Below are 20,978 nucleotides of genomic sequence, written 5' to 3' on the forward strand. Positions count from 1 at the left end.
GAGAAGAGGTATATAAGTTGACACACTAGGTTGGACTAGCAAGGAAGAATCCCATAAAAGAATAGAAACATGAAAAAACTGTATGGAAAAATGATCCTAAAAACAAACTCAATTTGGTAAATATGGCAATTGCAAGCCGCCTTACTTACAATTGATGCCTCCTATATTTCTATAAGACACATTATTTGACTACAATATTTGGCTATTTCCACACTTTTCAATTCAAATGCTTCTGATTAACAAATTCTATAACATACTCTACCCAATTCCGTAACTAAGGCCATCTACATACCAAGAGATTCAATGCAAGGCTTGCCCGAGTTCATGTATTGAGCACTATGCAATTTGTACATATATCATAGATTCAATGCAAGGCTTACCCGAGTTCCATGTATTGAGCACTATGCAATTTGTACATATATCAGAACCTTATCGAAAAGCATGTAAGGAACCATTCTTTAAAAATAGTCAGACCTGCTACATTTTGCCAAGAGCGTTGGACCTCACTCATTCATTGAGAAGGTAAAAACCATGCAACACTTTAATATTACATTGTACTAATGTTCTCTAATAAAGGATGCCGACTAGAAATCCCCCCTACCCCCAAAAAAACAAAAATAAAAAATAAAAAAACGAAGTGTGTAAAATCACTATCCACAACCTCCACTATTTCATTAGGTCAATTGAGTGCTATTTTGAAGCCTACACTTCAAGTGCTCTTCTACTCACATATCCAACACAATAATTAGCTTCACCATTTCTTGAGGAAATCTCTAGGCATTTGTTACCCGGTTAAGTTCCTATTTGCAAAAATGTTACCGTTTGCTGTGTTTTGGCTTGGCTGCGTTTTGGATTGGGATAATTTGCAAAAATCTTATAATTTACAATATTTCAGTTGAGAAATCAAGAAGCGTGCCAAATAACTTTGAAACAATCACATGCAATTAGCTTCACCATCACTAAAACTGGCATGGTTAACACATCCAACACAGCAATTAGCTTCACCACCACATGGAATAAATTGCTGAGAAGAAGCATCTCCAGAAATCAAGGAGGAACTGAACATTGCAAGTTGCTATTTCGTGGAGAAAATGCTTGTCAACTTTTTCAAATTAAAAAGGTCCAAAAGCTCGTGGAGTTCTGCACCTACTTGACTCTGAAGCAGCCCAACCACATAAAACAAGAAGAGAAAATCATATTAGTACAATCATCCTGCTAAACAATCTAATATTACAAGAAGGTGCTGCTTTGACTACACACTATTAACATTGGTGAGGGAAAGCAGGTGGAAAAGCAGATTAAGCTCTAAAAGTATCATTTCATACACAACATTCTTATACACCGACAGCTAGATTACTATAATGGTTTTTCAATTAGAGTGGTTTCATCATTAAAAGAAATTTCAGCCATGGGACTTACTTGTTTTGGTTCTTATGCCACTTTGACAAAATGTGGTACCAGTTCCATGTCACACAAAGTGCAACTATCCGCATCAACCCTGACAGCATAACTTCTGCAAATGCATGTAGTACAGACGGTTGAGGAGACATCCCTGCCGTTGCAATGCATAGCATGGACCCATCAAAGTTGCAAGGAATGGAAAACTGCCCTTGCTTGATGCCATTCAATGCCTTCCTTGCAACATCTATAGCACTCATGACACTAGAGGAATCTGAAAGCAACTTTGTGATTTCTGGTTTTGAAGCATTCTCTATCCAAACAAAGTCATGAGTGAATCATGTAAGTCCTTGGGAGAAAACCGTTGTTGCTCCCAATCAACCAAAAGATGTATCCACTTAAATGCTTTTAAATGGGACAGATTACCTTTCTCAAATCCTGGTGTGATTGTGTCAGGTGGATAGATGACTGAAACTCGAATATTGTAGCAAAGGACTTCCTGCTGTAAAGCCTCCGCAGTTCCTCGAAGACCAAACTTGCTTGCAGAATAAGCTGTATAGCCATATAAACCCACCTGCATTAAAGTGAGTGATTAAAGGTTATTATTTTTTTGGATAACCATGTAATAGTGTCTAAAACAATGAATCAAAAATGCTCAGTTTACACCTTTTATGTGACGACAGGTAAATAATACTTATAAGTTTCATACAGTTTCATATGCTTCCAATGCTTCTATAATCTATTTCACAGCTGAATTAGCTTACCCAATTGATCCAGTATGTCACTGTGCCCTACGTGCCTTCTTTGTGCACAATCACAGTAATACTTTTTGTAGAGAAACACAAACTTGCATTAAACTATAGGCTTCATAAGAGTACCATGGAATGTATGCTCATCCTATTTATTACTGGCGTTAAAATTGGGACTACACATCAGCAAGACTACCTATACCTAGACTTGAAATCTCATACTTGAACAAAACTCAGGACTTTTGTCTCATTTTAGGCTGGATTTTTGGATCAAAAGTTACAGTTGCAAGATGGATGTGATCAGGCACATTTGGAGTTCAATATGTACAATTCCATCGGATTTTTTGCCTCTAGTTTTCATGTATTTATATTTGGCTTAGTCACTTCAGCTAGGCACTCATGTACTCACTGTTGATCAAGGTCTACGTATAACTGATTTGGTATCAACCCTCTCTCTCAACTTGGTCTTCCTTCCCTATGTATGTGCATGGGGGTTCAACCTGCATCCACTCAAGACTTGCAGATTTGTGATCCCTGCCATGTGGGCGACGGGTTAGATCAAAGGGCAACGGGTTAGATCAAAGTACTGTAAGCAACTATCCCCACTAGAATATTGTCCCAAACCAACATCATCCATCGAACTACCAACTATGTCAAAATCCTCTACAATACTCCTTTGGAAAAATCGCCTACATGTGGCTCATCCGTGATATCTTTTGAGAATTCATGAAATGGTGGATTGAACTTGCATAAGGTTTCATGCGGAACAAGTGAGAGTTAAAAAATCAAGAGCTACAAGCAAATTAAATAACCATCAAAATAATTTTGAGCTTGAACCCTTCAGCCTAAACCCATGTGGTGGATGAATGATGGCATGCATTCTCTAAAGATTGTCAAGCCAAAGACACACGGAGAGATCCCCATGATTAACCCTTGTTCTCTCCGTTTTCAACATCTACTATCAGTCCCTGCACATGCCTCCACATCGCTGCACTTTGACATGGTATAACAGCAGTGTTAGGGGCTGATTATGTATGGAGAGACTTGAAGAGGAAGATTCGGCATGACACAAAGGCCGTGTTTTCAGCATTTGGGTGCAAGCAAGAGTGTTGCGCATCAACACACGACTAGAGTGAGCGAAGCTACGTGCAACCAGAGACTTGTTTGCTGTTTTTTGTGTAGGAACAATTGTCAAGGCGTAAAAGAAGCTATGTTTTGAGCTAAAGCATCATGTAAAGAAATAGGTTCCTCATTGCACACAATAGCTACAAGTACCTATGCAACCAAGTTACCCTGTGCATGGCAAGTGGCTGCTCTAGTCCTATCAGGAAGCGTAACGGACTGTTTGCTGTCCCATAATCTATCCAACATCCATCTAGGGACTGTTTTAGGTACCTGAATAGCAGCCCTCTCATCGGCCACTTCATCATTAGCAATGCCCTAATCAATGGGCTGAAAATTAGGCTATTGTTCAGCATGTAAACCCTCAATAGGTTGTTGAAATTGACCAAAATCGGGTGCTGAAATTGACCAAAATAGGTTGCTCAAATTGACCAAAATCGGGTGTACTGTGCTGAAACAATGGTAGCAAACTGTTAAACGTATCCATTGTTGGAAATGGAGGAAGAGAGAGAGCGAGTAAGAAAGTGAAGACAAGGCAAAGAGCAAGGGTCGTAATTCTACACTCAAAAGATGCAAGTACTTGAATGATAGAATGAAAGTATAATAGGTCTTAAGTAAGGCAGGCTATCCGTAACTCTAACTGGAGTTAATTTAACTTTAGACTCTTGTGTCACTACTTTTAAAGTTCTAAACACACTATACTTTGACACTTTAATAAGTGTCTACACCACACAACTTACATGGGGCACTCCCCAAAATTGGCAAATTCTAACATCCCCTTGCAATGCCAATGCAATGAGATACAAGGATCATCAATCACCAAAGGGTAACAAGTTCAAGGACTTGTGGAAATCCTGAATCTTTTGACATGATAAAGCCATGGTGATTATATTTGCAACATGTTCCTATGTGTCTATACTTTGACACTTTAATAAGTGTCTACACCACACAACTTACATGGGGCACCCCCCCAAATTGGCAAATTCTAACATCCCCTTGCAATGCCAATGCGATGAGATACAAGGATCATCAATCACCAAAGGGTAACAAGTTCAAGGACTTGTGAAAATCCTCAATCTTCTGACGTGATAAAGCCATGGTGATTATATTTGCAACATGTTCCTATGTGGAAACATACATCAAGCTAATCTCTCCTGCATAAGATCTCTCTATGACATGATGGTAGTGAATTTCAATGTGTTTCATGCAAGCATGAAACACAAGATTTCATGCTACTGCAATAGTACTAATTGTCCAAGAGAATGGGTATAGAATCCTTCAACAAAACCTACAGATCAACTAGCAATCTACGCAACCATACACATTCAATTATTGCTATAAAGGCTGCCCTATACTCAGCCTCACGAGATGAGATAACCACTATAGATTTCTCTTACTAAGCCATAAAATACATGGACAGTCCAAAAAGAAAAAATATCCACTAGTAGACTGTCAAGTGTTTAAGTCTCTAGCCCAATCTGAATCGCTATAAGTGTGTAGCTGCAAGTCTCTTCCCCCCCTCCCTCCCCACCTCTCCGGCCACATAGGGGCAATGCTTGCTCACCTAAGATACTACAAACTGTATGTCAAACGTATGTTGCAAAAATAAATAAGACAACCAACAACCTATGTGTAGATTGCAACATCATGCATCTCACTACCATCATGCATGGACAGTTTCATCCCTAGCTCCATCAAAGTGCTCATATGTTGGACTAAGAGGGGCACAACTAAGAGAGATGGAGATCGAGCAAGAGTGAGCGTGTGTGACGGCTAAAGAGAGTGTGAGCAGAGTGAAAGTACGAGTCGATTAGAGTGTACTAACAATATGTGTTGGTACACAAAGAATAAAATGTATTTATACTTAGGAAACGTAAAGGGTATGTTCACATGTACAATGTGCGTGTACTATACACGGAGGTTACCGGGCCTTTATCCCAACAACCTTCCACTTAAAGGTCCGATATAAACCTCTAGCTAACCAACTCCCACTAGTCGAATGCAATGCTTGTGCTAAGCTTTGCTTAGACTTTTAGTGAGAACATCTGTAGGATTATCTTGTGTTTTAATCTTGGTCAATGGGATTTGACCATCTTCCAGAATCTGTCTGATAAAGTGATATCGCACATCCATATGCTTTGTGCGTGAATGATACATGGTATTCTTAGCCAGATACACAGCACGCTGGCTATCACATCCCAAAACTGCAATACCCATAGACATGCCAAGATCATCTGCAAGTCTGCTCAACCATATAGCTTCCTTAGAAGCCTCAGTAGCTAATATGTATTCAGCTTCAGTGATACTCGGTGCAACAATGTTCTGCAACCTTGAACACCAAGAAACAGCTCCACCAGCTACTGTAAAGACATACCCGTTGGTGGACCTACAAGTGTCCAAGTCACCTGCCATGTCTGCATCACAATAACCCTGCAAACTAAGTGTACCCTGCCCAAAGCAAATACTTTTTCTCTGTGTACCCTTAAGATATCGAAGAATACACTTGACAGCCTCCCAATGTGCTTTGCTAGGATTTGACATAAACCTGCTAACAACTCCCACTGCATGAGTAATGTCTGGACGAGTAGCACCCATAGCATACATAAGAGAGCCACAAGCTGATGCATAAGAAACACCCTTCATAGCATTTGCTTCCACGTCATCTTTCGGGCTGTTGGCTTTGCTAAGCTTGAGATAAGGAGGTAAGGGTATCCCAAAAGGCTTAGCTTCAACCATGTTAAATCTGTCCAGTACCTTTCCAATGTACTTTTCTTGAGATAAAGACAGCAATTTCTGCATTCTATCTCTATGAATCCTCATGCCCAAAATATGCTCTGCATTCCCCAAATCTTTCATGGAGAAAGCTGATTTCCGATGATTTTTGAGAGCATCCAAGATAGTCTTTCTTTTCCTAGCTAGTAACATATCATCCACATACAAAACAAGTATTATGGGGCTGCCATCTGTATCCTTTTCATGTACAAGCAATAATTTGCATGGCTGCGTGTAAACTCATGAGATAGCATAAAAATGTCAAACTTTTTGTACCACTGCCCTGGTGCTTGCTTTAACCCATATAGGCTGTGTTTTAGTTTACACACCATCTGCTCTTTTCCAGGAACTACAAAGCCCTTAGGCTATTTCATGTAGATTTTCTCATCGATGTCACCATGCAAGAAAGCTATTTTTACATCCATTTGATACAGCTCTAAATCCAAAACAGTAGTAAGAGCAAAAAGCACACATAAAGTGGTCATCTTCACAACACATGAGAAGACCTCTTGGAAGTCAATCCCTTCCTTTTGTGCATACCCTTTGGCAACTAGCCTTGCCTTGTACTTGGGTTTCCTGTCAACTATCTTGACTTTGTATACCCATTTGTTTGGAAGTGGCTTCCTTCCCTTCGATAGTGACACAAGATCCCAATTATCAATTACATATAGAGATTTAATCTCTTCATGCATAGCTAGCTCCCAGATACTGCTGAACTCACATGACTTGGCCTCTTTGTATGTAAGAGGCTCACCCTCGTCACTAAGCATCACATAATGTAAGGAGGGGTCACACCTATGTGATTGCCTTATTACGCGTGTAGACTTGCGTACCTAATGATCAACATTTTCAGGAATTGGGTCCACATCTAGAGGTATATTATTTTCAGCATTTATTGGCTGCTGTAAGCCATTTTCAACATGTTGTTCATGCTGTACAACACCTTCATTTTCATTTTCAACACTTGCATTTTCATAATCACAAGTCTATCTTGCTATCCATGACCTCCTTGTGCTTCTACTTGGTATCCATCATCATCTAGTTCAAAAATAACCGGCTAATCATCAGTTTCAGTCTGTGATACACCACCATGATGCCCATTTTCTGAAGTAATGGGTGGCTGCAAACTCTGAAACTTCACATTTTTCATATCTTCATTAGAGGCTAAAGCGCCTTTCAACAATTATGCCTCATTAAACACAATATTACGACTATGAATAATTTTCTTGGACTGAGGTAACCACACTTTGTAGCCAAATTCACCCTCATTACCATAGCCCATGAAAATGCCTTTGGTGGATTTTGGGTCGAGTTTGTTCCTCAGCTCATCCCTAATATGTACAAAAGCATCAAACCCAAATATGCGTAAATGGTCATATAAGGCCAATTTGCCAGACCAAACCTCCTCAGGGATGCCATTATTTAAGGATCTATTTGGAGAGTGGTTGCAAATGTGAACCGCGGTTTTGAGTGCCTCTCCCCAAAATGCAAGAAGGGAGATTAGCAGTGGACAGCATGCACCGCACTCTTTCACATAAAGTCTTGTTATATCTTTCCACCACCACATTTGAAGAAGGATTGTAAGGGATTGTAAGCTCCCTCTTAATACCATGCAAGTCACAAAAGGACTTAATTCAATCAATGTGAACTCACCCCCATTATCAGTTCTCAAGGATTTCAGCTTTCTACCTGTCTGAGTGGTCACAAATGCATAAAAAGTTTTAAAAACAGCAAACACTTCACTTTTCTTTTTCAACAAGTACATCCGAATCTTCTTGGAACAGTTGTCTATAAAGAAGACAAAATATGCAGCACCACCCAACGATTTCACGAGCATACTACATACATCAAAATGCACTACATACAAGACATTGGACTTACGAGAGACACCAGAGTAAAAGGAATTTTTAATTTGCTTTCCAAACTGACACTCCTTATAAAAGTCATGTTTAGAGCCTTTTCCATGAACCCTCTTCAAAGAGGCAAGGACATCAAGTCCTTTTTGGCTCATATGGCCTAATCTCTTATGCCATAACTCCAAGTGGCTGCAAATTTCAGCAACTATAAGAAACTTGTCATTTAAGGCTTTGCAATGCAAACAATACAAAGTGCTCTTCTTGGTTCCTTTTGCAATCAGCATGGACCCCTTTTTCACTTTCCACCAACCACCACCAAACAGTGTGGTGTAGCCATGCAAGTCAAGCTAACCAACAGATAGTAAACTCTTTTTAATGCCAGCTAACATCTTTTAGCACAAGCTCTTAACCATTGTCTAAAGACAAGTGTACTGTGTTAATCCCATCAATACTGCAAGCATGGTTATTTCCAAGATACACCTTTCCATAAATGCCTGCATTGAACATACCAAAACACTCCAAGCAAGGAGTCACATGGAAAGAGGCACCAAAGTCTACAATCCAAATCTGAGTGACACCATCATCAACTCACAAGAGTACATCAATCCATCAACATGAAAAGAGGCACCAAAGTCTACAATCCAAGTCTGAGTGACACCATCATCAACTCACAAGAGTACATCAATCCATCAACCTTGGTAATCTGCATATCCTGCAAGTGCATACAAGGGCATCACAATCAGCTACGCATAATACCATATAATTGGTCAATGATTTTGTGATCAAATTATTAAAGGCATTTCTATGTGTTTCAAGTCTTCATATCTCTAGATGCTAAGTGTTGATTGTGTGTGTGTGTGTGTGTGTGACCTCTCTCTCTCTCTCTCTCTCTCTCTCTCTCTCTCTCTCTCTCTCATATATATATATATATATATGTGTGTGTGTGTGTGTGTGTGTGTGTGTGTGTCATTCCCTCAGTTCCTGTTCCCTAACTTTGGGCGTTTCCCCTGTTCCAAGGGGTTCCGTTCCCCATTCCTGGTAACTATGTTAGCAAATCTTTTGGGTCTCTCCAAGATTGTATCTAATGGAAGGATCCCTAAATCTTGCATAGTACGCTAGTCCCAATAAGGTAACGCATCCACAGAAGGGGGCCCAAGAGTCAAAGACTCTATTGGCAAGTCAAGAGTGAGTAAAAGACCAAGCTCAAACAGCACAATCTCAAAAAGTGCAAGCTGAGAGATAGGCTCAAAGGAATTGGTCGATACAGTGGACTACACAATGTCCCTCTCATCAAAGACAACATCTCTTGTAATGATACAGCTTGTATTATGTATATTCACGTTTCGGCATTGTCTTCTTGTTCTCGACATCAACATCCCTTCCATATTGTACTTAGCCTTTGCATCGCATAATCATCATCATCTTTGTAAAAATATGCTTGGGCAAGTGAAAATTTTCCCCCACAAGGGACACTATCCAAGTGGCACCTTATTGCATGAGCATTCTTATTTGCATCATGTAGCATTACTCTATGCATCTCATTGCGCACAGCACCCATAAGCACCTTGCTCACTTCAAATCCTGAGTAGTCTCCACCTATGGTTTAGTCACCTACATACCTCTTCACCATTACTTCATTATCAACACCCTTGTGGGCGGTTGAATAGTTTCCCTATTGACAAGCATGTGAGCTAACCATTCCTTTTCCATTGGACACATACTAAAGAAAATTTGACGATTTTTAAAAAAATCAAAAGAAAAGAAGAATAAAAGTCCATAAAAAATACTTGGGCTCCTAAGGAAAGAAAACTATCACTTCTATAGTCTTGGTAGATTCTTGGGCAGCCGACGAGCACCCATTGACTAATCCCCTTGCTACTTTGGGATGGGAACTCTCGGGGTAAAATAGAGGTACTTTCTAATTGCCTCTGTAGCCTTGGTAGGCCATTAGGCAGCTGATGTGCATCCTTTGTCCAATGCCCTAGCTACTTTGAGACCAAGCTAAGCTTTGCAGTCCCTCTTGGCTAGAGTTTTTGAGTTGAGAGGGGATGTTAGGCAACAAATGATTATTCCATGCATGAGGCAATGTGGTTGGATGATCTTGATTCAAGTTGACCTTTGAAAACAACCGCACCGCTAATGGGGGAAATATAATGAACCTAGGCACCGCTCACATTAAGGTCGTCATTAATCCACCAACACAAGGGATGGGTAGCATGGTCACCTAGCAAGCAAACAATAGAAGTGTTGATGTTAGCAATTGCCATATGGCAAACTGGTCAACAGCAATCTACTAGCAAGGCAAACATGTGGCGATGCAGCAAGTTGAACTAATGCTAGGCAAATACCATCTTCCCTTTGTTAAAAGACAGGCATAGGAACCCACTATAAGCAAGGAAGTATAAGGGCAGATGAGTGTGAATAGTTCTAAGGGCAGGGAAAACCCTAACCCTAGCTTGGCAAAGGCTATATAAACATCCTATGGGTCACTATCATATGTGGGAGAGTGTACCCAAGTTGTACTCTAAGCAACTTAGTAAGCAAGATTTTGTTCTTGTACTTTGAGCTCGCTTCTCCCTCTTGTGCACACATTCCAATGCTGCAACTCTGATTTCCAACATGGTATCAGAGCCTCCTCTGATCCCCTCAGCTTCCTATACCCTCAGCTACCACTAAGTGCACATGAGCTATCATCTCCTTCATCTTATCCTTCTTTTCTCCATAGTTGCCTGCAACCTACCTCCATTAGAGGACTTGGGGAGGACAAAGGAGGCCATATCAGCTCTTGGTTCCTTCTGAGGAACTCTTCCACATCTCAAGGCGCAGCTGCCTATCACCATAGACCGTGGAATAAGACGCGCAAAAGGATGGCATTACGTTCTAAGTCAGAACGGCACAGTTCTGGGCAGGCGACTACCTCATGTTGAAACACGGGTTGTAGGAGGTGCATTAATGGTGGCTACCATAGGGCTTTTTTAGCCCCCCTAGTGGGCCATCTACCCCTAAGAGGGCTCTGAGAAATTCAACCTCTGTTGGCTGCTACAAGCCAAACCCTAACTATGTGTTTTGTGGTAGCCATAGCCAGCAAGCTCTAAGCTTGACATTTTGTCATTTTTTCACTCTGAGCTTCATTAACAGTGATTCTAATCACTGAAGCATAATCTCTGAAGCTTATTCCAGATTCAAAAGCTCTTGGACATGCTCAATGGACATTGGGAAGCCGACTTCCAACCGGGTTCCATTCAAGTACTTCACTAAGCTTGACATTAGTGTTTCTAAACACTAATCATGAATCATCTAATCATTTGCTTGCTAGGCATTCACTAAAATCTAGTGAGTTTTTTTATTTCTCTTCGTATATTGTTGTAAGGTTATGTGTACAATTATAAACACATAGACCATCATACACTAGAAGTGTATTGCCTACCGTGAGTGACTTTGTTTCAAGTACATTGGTCAATGAAATCAAAAGGATTGAGTGTCATTGTACTCTCCTCGGAATCATCAACAACAAGCATTGAGATCATAGACCAACCTTGTTCAACCCAAGCTTCATCTACTAAGCCATACCACAAGAAGGAGCCTTAAGTCCAGTCTAGGTTTGCTTCATTAAAACCTAAAAAGACTATTAAACCTCGGAAGAAGTTTGCACATAAGAAATGACCACCACAGTCATACTTTGAAATATTACATTTATATGATTTTCAGTCTTTCTCTTCATTACAACTTTGATTTCAAATTGTCTAATTTGCTTCCGCATTCAGTGGAAAATTTGTAAGGGACTAAACACTGCCCTTGTCCTAACAAGTGGTAAGACCTTTCCAATGACCACAACATATGCTGATGTCCATCCTCAAATTCGAAAGTTTGATGGCAAAGATTTCCACCCATGGCAGGTACTTATAAAATACAAAATGATGGAGAGAAGGTATTGGCCTCTCATTCAAGGCAGTAGAGCTGTAAACTCTGCAAATCTAGTTGATATAGAGGATGACCAATGTGCTCAAGCAATTATAATGTTACGCTTAGATAAATCCCTGATTCATCATGTTGATCAACTAAACATTGCGAAAGAAATATGGGATGAGCTTGAAAAGCTCTATGGAGCCACTAGTAAAAATACTAAAATCTTCCTTAAAATTGAATTCTTTAGCTTGGAATATCGATCAGGAGAAGATTTGGGAAAATTCATCTCCCATATGAAGGGACTTATGGCACAGCTTGCCTCTGTACAAGCTCCAATACATGAAGAAGATGCTATTGCTATTCTCCTAAAAGCTGTAAAACAGGTGTTTCCTACTCTTGTAACCACTCTCACTAACATTCGAGATCCTATATTGGCAAGTACCATTCAATCCTGTTTGGATGAAGAAAAGAGGAACCACAAAGAAAGCAGCAACAGTCAAGCAACTTCAACTTCCCGTGATCAAGTATTGGTACATACAGCTCTCACTAGATGTTCTTTCTGTAAGAAAAAATGACATCTTGTAAACAACTGCTGGAAGAAGTATCCTGAGAAGATGAAATGTAACAAATGCAAGAAGACAGGGTATATCACTAGTAAATGTCCCAACACTCCTAATATACCCAAAGAATTGGCGGCCAACTATGCCTCCAATCCATCTGAAGATCGACTGTTTTGACTCTTTAAATCATATACCTAAAACAACCTTGTAAGCCAGATTTATAAAGACATCCCAAGAAGGGGGGGAACCTCTTACATGCTTTGTAATCCAATGCCACCTTGGCATTGAGGGGGGGTGTTAGAAGACAGACATAGGAACCCACTATAAGCAAGGGAGTATAAGGACAGATGAGTGTGAATAGCCCTAGGGGCAAGGAAAACCCTAACCCTAGCTTGGCAAAGGCTATATAAACAGCCTATAGGTCACTATCATGTGTAGAAGAGTATATCCAAGTTGTATTCTAAGCAACTTAGTAAGCAAGATTTTGTTCTTGTACTTTGAGCTCTCTTCTCCCTCTTGTGCACACATTCCAATGCTACAACTCTGATTTCCAACACCCTTGGCCAACACCAATCCGCTAGCAAGGCAAGCGTGTGACAATGTGACAAGTTGAACTAATGTTGGACAAGTATCATCTTCCCATGGCAAAGTCACAAAAAACTATTGTTTTCTAGCCTTTTCACTCAAAAACTCCATTTCCTATGAGTTTTCATCGTCATTTCCATTTCCCTGTTTTGTAATATTTGGCCCAAGTGTCATGCACAAGTTTCCATCGCTCAGTTTCTCACTACCTTTGGAAGTTATGTTAGTTGCTTCTCAAAGTTTTCAGCTTTGCATCATGAAGAGTGAACAAGTATACATGTTTCACAATTTTCAATCATTTTCTAGTTATTTCCTTTTCCTATTCTTTAGCCATTTCCATTGTGGTAGACTCCGCCATTGCCAATTGTTGTTTTGATTGCATGCGACTATGGCCCAACGGCCCATTTAAGGCAAAACACTACACAATCATAATGATCTTACTCTATTGACCAATGCCTTCTTTGGTAATCATCATCAACCACCATTAACAAAAATGCAAAGCCGAATGGCAAGCACATGGATCAAGGTGCACAAGCATGAGTGTTCATGACATTAGTTTTGTTGTCAGGTCTTTCCCTGTTGCTTTGTCATCTTGAGATGAGGTTGCCACTTAGGCAAGGCTTTCCCAATAGACCACTTCCAATAGGGTGACTAAGGCTATTTGGAGGCAATTTTCTTCGTCGTGAGCAATAAAGAAACCCTGCTTAAAATCAATTGGTGAAATATCAAAGTAGCACATAGCTGAATCAAGTTCTGTGAATGATTGCCATTGCAAATGATAGCAAATACTGCGAATGGATCTCCATCATATATATCCAGGCTTATCCAAGGTTCTAACAACTATAGCACAGGACAAGCATATGAAAATACATGGATCTAGGACATGGCTATGGAGATTGAAAGAGGAAGAGTGAGCTCATGAGGACATAGACATTAAGATTGACTTTCACACAAGTGCATTAGGTTCCAAGATTAAGACTTGGACTCATAAACAAAGTCTTGTGTGTTGATAATGACACAAATACTTTGTTGGAAGGACAAAAGTACTATGACATTGCATTAAAAAAGAGAGCAAGTATGATACTTTATAGGGATAGATTGGGCTACACTTTCTACCACTGAGCATATGGGATTTTGCATCCTGAGCCCACACTCCTTCGTACAAAGCAGCTAAGCTGGGTGTGATTGCCAATATCTCAACAAAGCATACATTTTTCACTCCAACGTAATTGTGTGTATGAATTTGAGGGACCTCGAAAGCAAATCATGCAACAATTACTATTAAACAGTCATTGAACAAGCGGGTACAGACTGGTGAAACTGGGAAACGGTCAATGAACAAGGGACATGTTCAATAAAAACAAAGCCTACACTGCTTCTCAAGACAACAAGGAAGTAAGGTCCAGAGACAATATGTAAAATTGTGATGTACCTGACCGGCCTGTGAAGACACGAGGGCAATGCAGGCAGGATAAGGATCTTCTGTTCGGTGCTTTAGAAGAGGCAGCAAAGCTTTGACAACATGCAAGGTACCTCTCAGATTGGTATCCAACACATGGTTCAAATCATCTACGGAGGAATCTTCCAGGGATTTGGGAACGGACACGCCATGGCTGCAGATCAAGATGTCAAGAGGCCCAATCTTGTCGGCGGTGGCCTTGAGGCTGTCGAAATTCTTCACATCCGCGCTGTAGACGCTCACTTGTTTGCCTGTATCCTTCTCTAGGGAGCGCTTCGCGTCCTGTAGGCGAGCGAGATCGCGAGCCATGATGGACACAGAGGCGCCTTCGAGGAGGGCGAGTTTGGCGAGCTCGAGGCCGATGCCGCTGGATCCACCTGTGATGAGGACATGGCGGCTGCGGAAGGGGATGCGCGTAGGGCGAGGATAGCACACGAAGGAGACGACGGTGAAGAGAGCTGCAAGCACTGCCAGAAGCACCAGCGAGGCTACAAGGAACACCATGGCCGATCGGTATGATAACTGCGGCAACTTTAATGTATAGATAGAGTGGGGCTCAGTGGGCTAATACCTCCATCCTCGAATCAACCCGGTTTCACCAGCTATATGAGAGGGGCAGCCCCAATTTGACCCACGGAGTCCAAATCATCAAGCTGCCATCTGCATGGAGCACTAGGGTAAAGGGGCCAATAAAGTAGCGCCATGGCCGATCGGTATGATAACTGTGGCAACTTTAATGTATAGATAGAGTGGGGCTCAGTGAGCTAATACCTCCATCCTCGAATCAACTCGGCTTCACCAACTATATGAGAGGGGCAACCCCAATTGACCCACGGAGTCCAAATCATCAAGCTTCATCTACATGGAGCAGTAGGGTAAAGGGGCCAATAAAGTAGCACCTTCCAAAAGGAAAATACACCCCACCCCAATTGAGTGATAATTTTACAAGAAAGATATGTCTTTTTTAGTCACTTAACAATATAATATGAATTTTTTAAAATTACAGATGAGCTTAACTTAAATCACTTAAGTCAAACAATTGAGCCATGTAAATTTTTTTATATTTTAAATTTTATAAAACCTAAAGCAATGCATCCTCGAGTGTTACTCGATTGGCCCCTCACTACCCCTCTTTTATGAACCTTTCGTTTGTAACTAAGGCTAGTTGATAAAAATATCAAATATCGTAATATAGAACTATTTAGAGTCTCACTCGATTGGCCCCTCACTGCCCTCTACAATGCAGGTGCGGCTTGTTTTCGAGCACCTTCTATAGATATGCATTGTAGAGGGCTAAAAATACAACCCTTTAGAACAAGCCGCACCTGCTGTTGCACACCTTGTGGAGGGATGTCCTTCCAATATTCTTGTCAAAAGGTAAAGAAACATCCTATATTTCTCCTTGCATTTGATGCATGTGGATTCGATCCTCACCTACTAGCAAGTCCAGATTTCTATAGTGACCCTTGCTTGAGTCAATCTCCAATATCCATGTTCATGGAAAGTTGTTGTTAGTGCACTCCAAAACTAAGATACCTCAGTTACTCAAGGAAGTCGTGTAAAAAGGGCTACCAGCTATTGGTTGATCATCATTCTCTCATTATGACTTCCAAGCTCCTCTCCTCATCATGTGAATGGCCAAGGGGATCCATGGAACTAGGCTTATGTACTGACTATAATAATGACTTCATAGTAGTGGACCCTCCCACACCAACTCACTTAACATGAAATAAGGCTCATTCAATGTGCAGGTCCAAAAGACTTACTAAAGTTGTTGTCTTTGTCATATTTATCAATACATGGGTAAGTTTCAATCACAATACTCTCTCAAAAGAGGGTACTATGTTTGTTAAAACTAGTCTTATTTAGTTGTTTTTTATCTTTTATTTGTTAGAAGCAATTGTCTTGAGCCTTTTTTTTTTTTGCAAGTGTGTTTTTTGCTTCTTTTATCTGCATTATTGTCTACGTAAATTTGTTCCGAGCTTCAAAGACAAGGGAGACAAGTTACTATGTTAGAACATAATGCAATGTAGTAGATGAACTCGAAATGACACTAACCTTGTTTTAGGCCGTTCTTATCGAAATAACATTGAAGATGTCATCATTAAAAAACAATGACTATAGTGTTTGTAATAATGTACTTATAGAAGAGATGTTGAGTTAAGGAAAATGGATAATAGGTGTAGAAATGGTGCAAAGTCAAGCACTGCTTATATCTTTTTTCTTATTATGTCCACTAGGTTGGACCTTCTTAGTATAGTCTTTTGGAGGACCATATTGAGGAGTTAGTCAAGTAGACATGTTCCATTGCATATATTCAATTATTTGCATCTCAAAGTCCTTGTTGTCTTGCACGAGGTTTTGTATTTGTTGGCGCATGACGAAGTAAGAGTCAATCATATTCTCCATTGACAATAACTCCATCTCTAATCATCAATTGGTGCAACAAGACACTTTAAAAGAAGGCTTTTATGTGTTGACCCAGATGATAATCAATGCATCACATAAGCTTATTTCATAGTGAAATGTTGTTTCCAAGCATGCTAGTGAGTGGGCCTAGATTGTTAGTGTGGCCAAGCTTGTCTACAATATAACATCCCTTGCACTTGTAGAACATATTTTTCTTGAGAGTAACAATCCTTGTGCATTACAAACCAACAGGGGAGCATGAAGACTACCTCAACTCAAGTGTACCAAGGATTCAAGATAATGGGAAACCTTGCTTTTCATAATGATGGATATTGGGAGGCAATCCAAAGAAACTCCATTGTTAAGATTTGGTTTTTCAATAATGTTGCATTAATGACCTTTAGCTTGGCAATGTCTAGGTCTTGTAACATCCTCCATGCAAATGTTTAAATGGTCCATTGACTCGACCTTCATTATATACTTTAGAAGATAGTGCAAGAAGAATGGGTTGGTCACTCCTTGGATGTTCATTTGTGTGCCCTACTGTAAGAGAAGCATGAAGTGGTACCACACAACATTTTGATCCTCGTAGCCTAGCTAATGCTACAATGATTTGAGTGGCATGGATGGGATTTGCTTAAAGCTAAGTCTAATGTGAAAACATGCATTTGCATTGTGTTGTGCTATGATGGCTACAACAAGCACCGTAGAGCTTGCGAATGACGAGTTCTTGAAGCTTGTCAACTTGCATGTCAATGCTTATAGTCATGTGGACACCAATGTCATTTGTTGTCACTCAACATTCTCCTTATTCACCCATACTATAACATGGACATGCAAGGACCCTTTGTCCTAGATATCATAGCACGTGAGGTGATGCTACACTTATGAAAGAACTTTCTTGCCTTGGAGTACATCAATGTCGAAGAACAGGTAGAAATAGATGTGCAATTTGCAACACAAGGTAGCCATTTTAGATATAATGAGGGTCGAATTCCTTCACAATTGATTGTTTGTACCTTGATCCACTTGGTTTTCTAATACCTTGTCTATGTGAACATCATGAAGTGTCCAATAAACCCCATGCATCCACCACATTAATCAATTCTTTCAAGACCTAGTGATGCCACAACGATATGCTTGGCCATAATACTTCTATTTATATTGGATGTCATTCCTTATCAAGTATTTGCTTGTAGCATTCATGTTTGCTCTCTTGTAGCTGTTGATGTCATGTTTGAGCATTGCAATGTTAGTGTTATTTGTGATCATAAAGTCTTACTTCAGTTGATATGATAATAAGGGGTGTGGTTTATATAGTGTGTACAATGAGAACTATGTGGATATTCACAACTTGATGTAGCCAATAAAGAACTAATGTCCATCTGTAATAGCCAAATGAAAGATGGTATAATTTTGGATCAAATACTAGCTTGCTTATCCATTGTGCCTAAATCTTGCTATATGATTCTCCAATAGAAGAATGTCTTGAGCTAGATGGAGTAGAACTCATAGGTGTCTTCTGAGTTATAAACATGATGCTTTGTTGACTTAGGTATATTATGAAGGATTGAATGGTCATTATGTGCCTTTGCCTTGCTTTTGAGATTTAACATCATATGCTTTGTTGCGTCAACGTATTATTTCTACAAGAGGCCCTTCAAGCAAAACACACACCCATGCCAGTCATGACTTTGCTTTGTCATTGTCATATACCTCTTCGAAATCAAATTGGCCTACAAGTTGTAAGTGAGAACATCTATAATTTTTGGATGCAACTCATTGCTCACTTGTGATGTTCGCCTAGCCACCATTGAAGATAACAAGCTTTGAATGAAATCAAGCATGTGAATAACAACATTTGCTACACAATCACCTTCATTGATGTATGATTGCATGCACTTCATCTAGCTTGCACATTGGACCATTGTACAACATTAAATAATAGCACAAAAGAAAGAGTTGCATGAGAGAAGTCCTTTTGCGTGAATATTCTTTATAAGAAAGGGTACACATAACAAATTTAGGACAAATCTCAATATTGTGGTTGAGTTTCTAAGCTTGGATAATCCAACTTCTTAACATCCATCAATGTTAAATGAGGACCTATCATGCATGCTTTGACACTCCTTAGGACCACTTATCACCCTAATAACAGTGAGTCCTTTTAGTAGGAGGTTTTGTTGGACATTCTCATGTTAACCTAAAAAGATATGGCTCCTCATTGTTTTAAAGAAAATTTGCTAATGTAAATTCAATTATACTACAATATATAGAAACTAGCATGTATTCAATGATGATATGGAAAGTTTTAATTGTTATGATGTTGAATGTTTCCATGCAATTGTGTAACATGATTGAGATACTAATTCAATGATAATTTTCTAACAAAATGGATCAACCTTTGATAAAGTTAGGTAAAGATAAGCAAAAACAATATATTGTTACATGACCACATGCCTTGACCCTACAAAAAGTAGGTCCTCAAAGTTTTAGAAATTGTAAACTTGAGATATAGTATTACATCATACATGAACACAATATTAGTGAGTTTGGGAATCTCCCAATTCCCATTTTTTGAATACTAAAAGGTGGCACCCGGATAACATGCCCATAAGTTTCTTAAAACCATATGATGTGACCTATCATTGGAAAGTGCTTGAAAAATAGAATCTATTGAGCTATAGAGTGCTTGATTTGGAGTTATAGTGTTCAAGTTATGGAAAATCCAAATATTTGACCACGTGTCCGAAACTTACGGAAAATTCCCATATTCCCTAATATGGTGTTCATGTGATGTGCTCATCTATAAAATGTGTGATGCAAAATGTATGGTGGAGAGATGGTACAAACCTCTTTTGTTGAGGTAAAAAACAAGCCATCCCTTTGTTACTCGATGTGCATGCCATTCTATGAAACACATCATAACAAGTAGTAATATATCACGAACTTAGCATTAGTGGTTTGGAGGAATCACACGCAAATCATGTCCTTGTTTTATAGACTAAGAAATACCTATGGAGCGATGATTGGGTTCTTCGCGAAAACTTTGAAGTCCCCAAGGTTATTAAAACACATAGAATATTATATCATCATCAATATTGATTACACAATTTATCAACATCAACTATAGCCACATGATCATCATTGCATTCAAATCATTATAAATGAGTTTCTTTTTGTAAGCAGAGCTGTAACATAAGCACAAAATTTATAATTATAAAACCTCCTTTTTTGAATGGAACCTTCAATATAAGAGACATCATCATATTTTGCATTAATCATTTCTTACTGTGGATCAAATTTAGGTAGAATGCTTACATGCATTAGGCACCACAATTGATTGGAAAGAAAGGAATCTCTTCATTGAATTATGGCTAATCTTACCTAGTACAAAATATATTGCCATGGTTCTTGATGATTGGCAAGCATTGACACAAGTTATCAATGCATGGATATGCAATCATGGTTAATACTAGAAGCATTATCATTGGTTGTTCATTTTGCAATGTTTGCTGAAACCCAAGGTGAGATGATTGACATTGCACATGATGACAAATTGATATAGCTTTGAGTGATGATGTGCTATAAGAATCAATTAACTCTCTCAACCTTTGTATTCATGATGAGAATCAAAGTTAGTGCCCAATGTCCATATATCACATATAGCAACCACATGCATATAGTAGTATTTTGATCACTCATATGCATAACAATATTCATGCAAAAGTAAAATTGAGGTTGGACCCTCTTTATTTGTATATCCAAATTTGGCATGTAACCATTCAATTGATCATGCATCCATTTGAGGCACAATTACATTAAGAATCTTAACTTATAAGGAAAGATTAGCAATAATGAGTGCTTCCAATTGTGCACAAGTGATTAGTCCAAACGCTTGCATTATAGAAATACACTATCACAACATAAAAGGCAACAAAATTGAGCTTTCTAATCACATGATGGGGTTTGTGCCCAGATTTACCTCAAACTCTCAACTAGGATCATGGTATCAAGTTTGGATAAGGTAATGGTACCACAACCAATGAATGCATTGAAGATGCAATTAAGTTTAGAAGTGAGTAAACTTTAACAGAGTCTAGTTGTGCTAGGTGCAAAAATTATGTTGATGTTGATGCTTTTGTATGCCCAACTATTCATGTTG

At 39.4% G+C, this 20,978-nt stretch overlaps 1 protein-coding gene across 1 annotated transcript; it reads right to left on the reverse strand.

The window, feature by feature from the left end:
* Positions 1 to 924: 924 nt before the first annotated feature.
* LOC148016161 (3-dehydrosphinganine reductase TSC10A-like) lies at positions 925 to 15,023 on the reverse strand. Its single transcript, XM_087664351.1, has 4 exons — positions 14,378 to 15,023; positions 1,825 to 1,972; positions 1,420 to 1,711; positions 925 to 1,156 (listed from the first exon to the last, which is right to left on the reverse strand). The coding sequence occupies exons 1-4, from the start codon at positions 14,906 to 14,908 to the stop codon at positions 1,147 to 1,149; spliced, it is 981 nt and encodes a 326-aa protein (XP_087520477.1). The 5' UTR covers positions 14,909 to 15,023; the 3' UTR covers positions 925 to 1,146.
* Between the last annotated feature and the right edge of the window lie 5,955 nt (positions 15,024 to 20,978).

The sequence above is a fragment of the Lygodium microphyllum genome, chromosome 23, assembly GCF_053477565.2.
Source record: "Lygodium microphyllum isolate KBCC chromosome 23, Lygodium_microphyllum_v1.1.10, whole genome shotgun sequence".
In the NCBI taxonomy this organism is placed as follows: domain Eukaryota; kingdom Viridiplantae; phylum Streptophyta; class Polypodiopsida; order Schizaeales; family Lygodiaceae; genus Lygodium; species Lygodium microphyllum.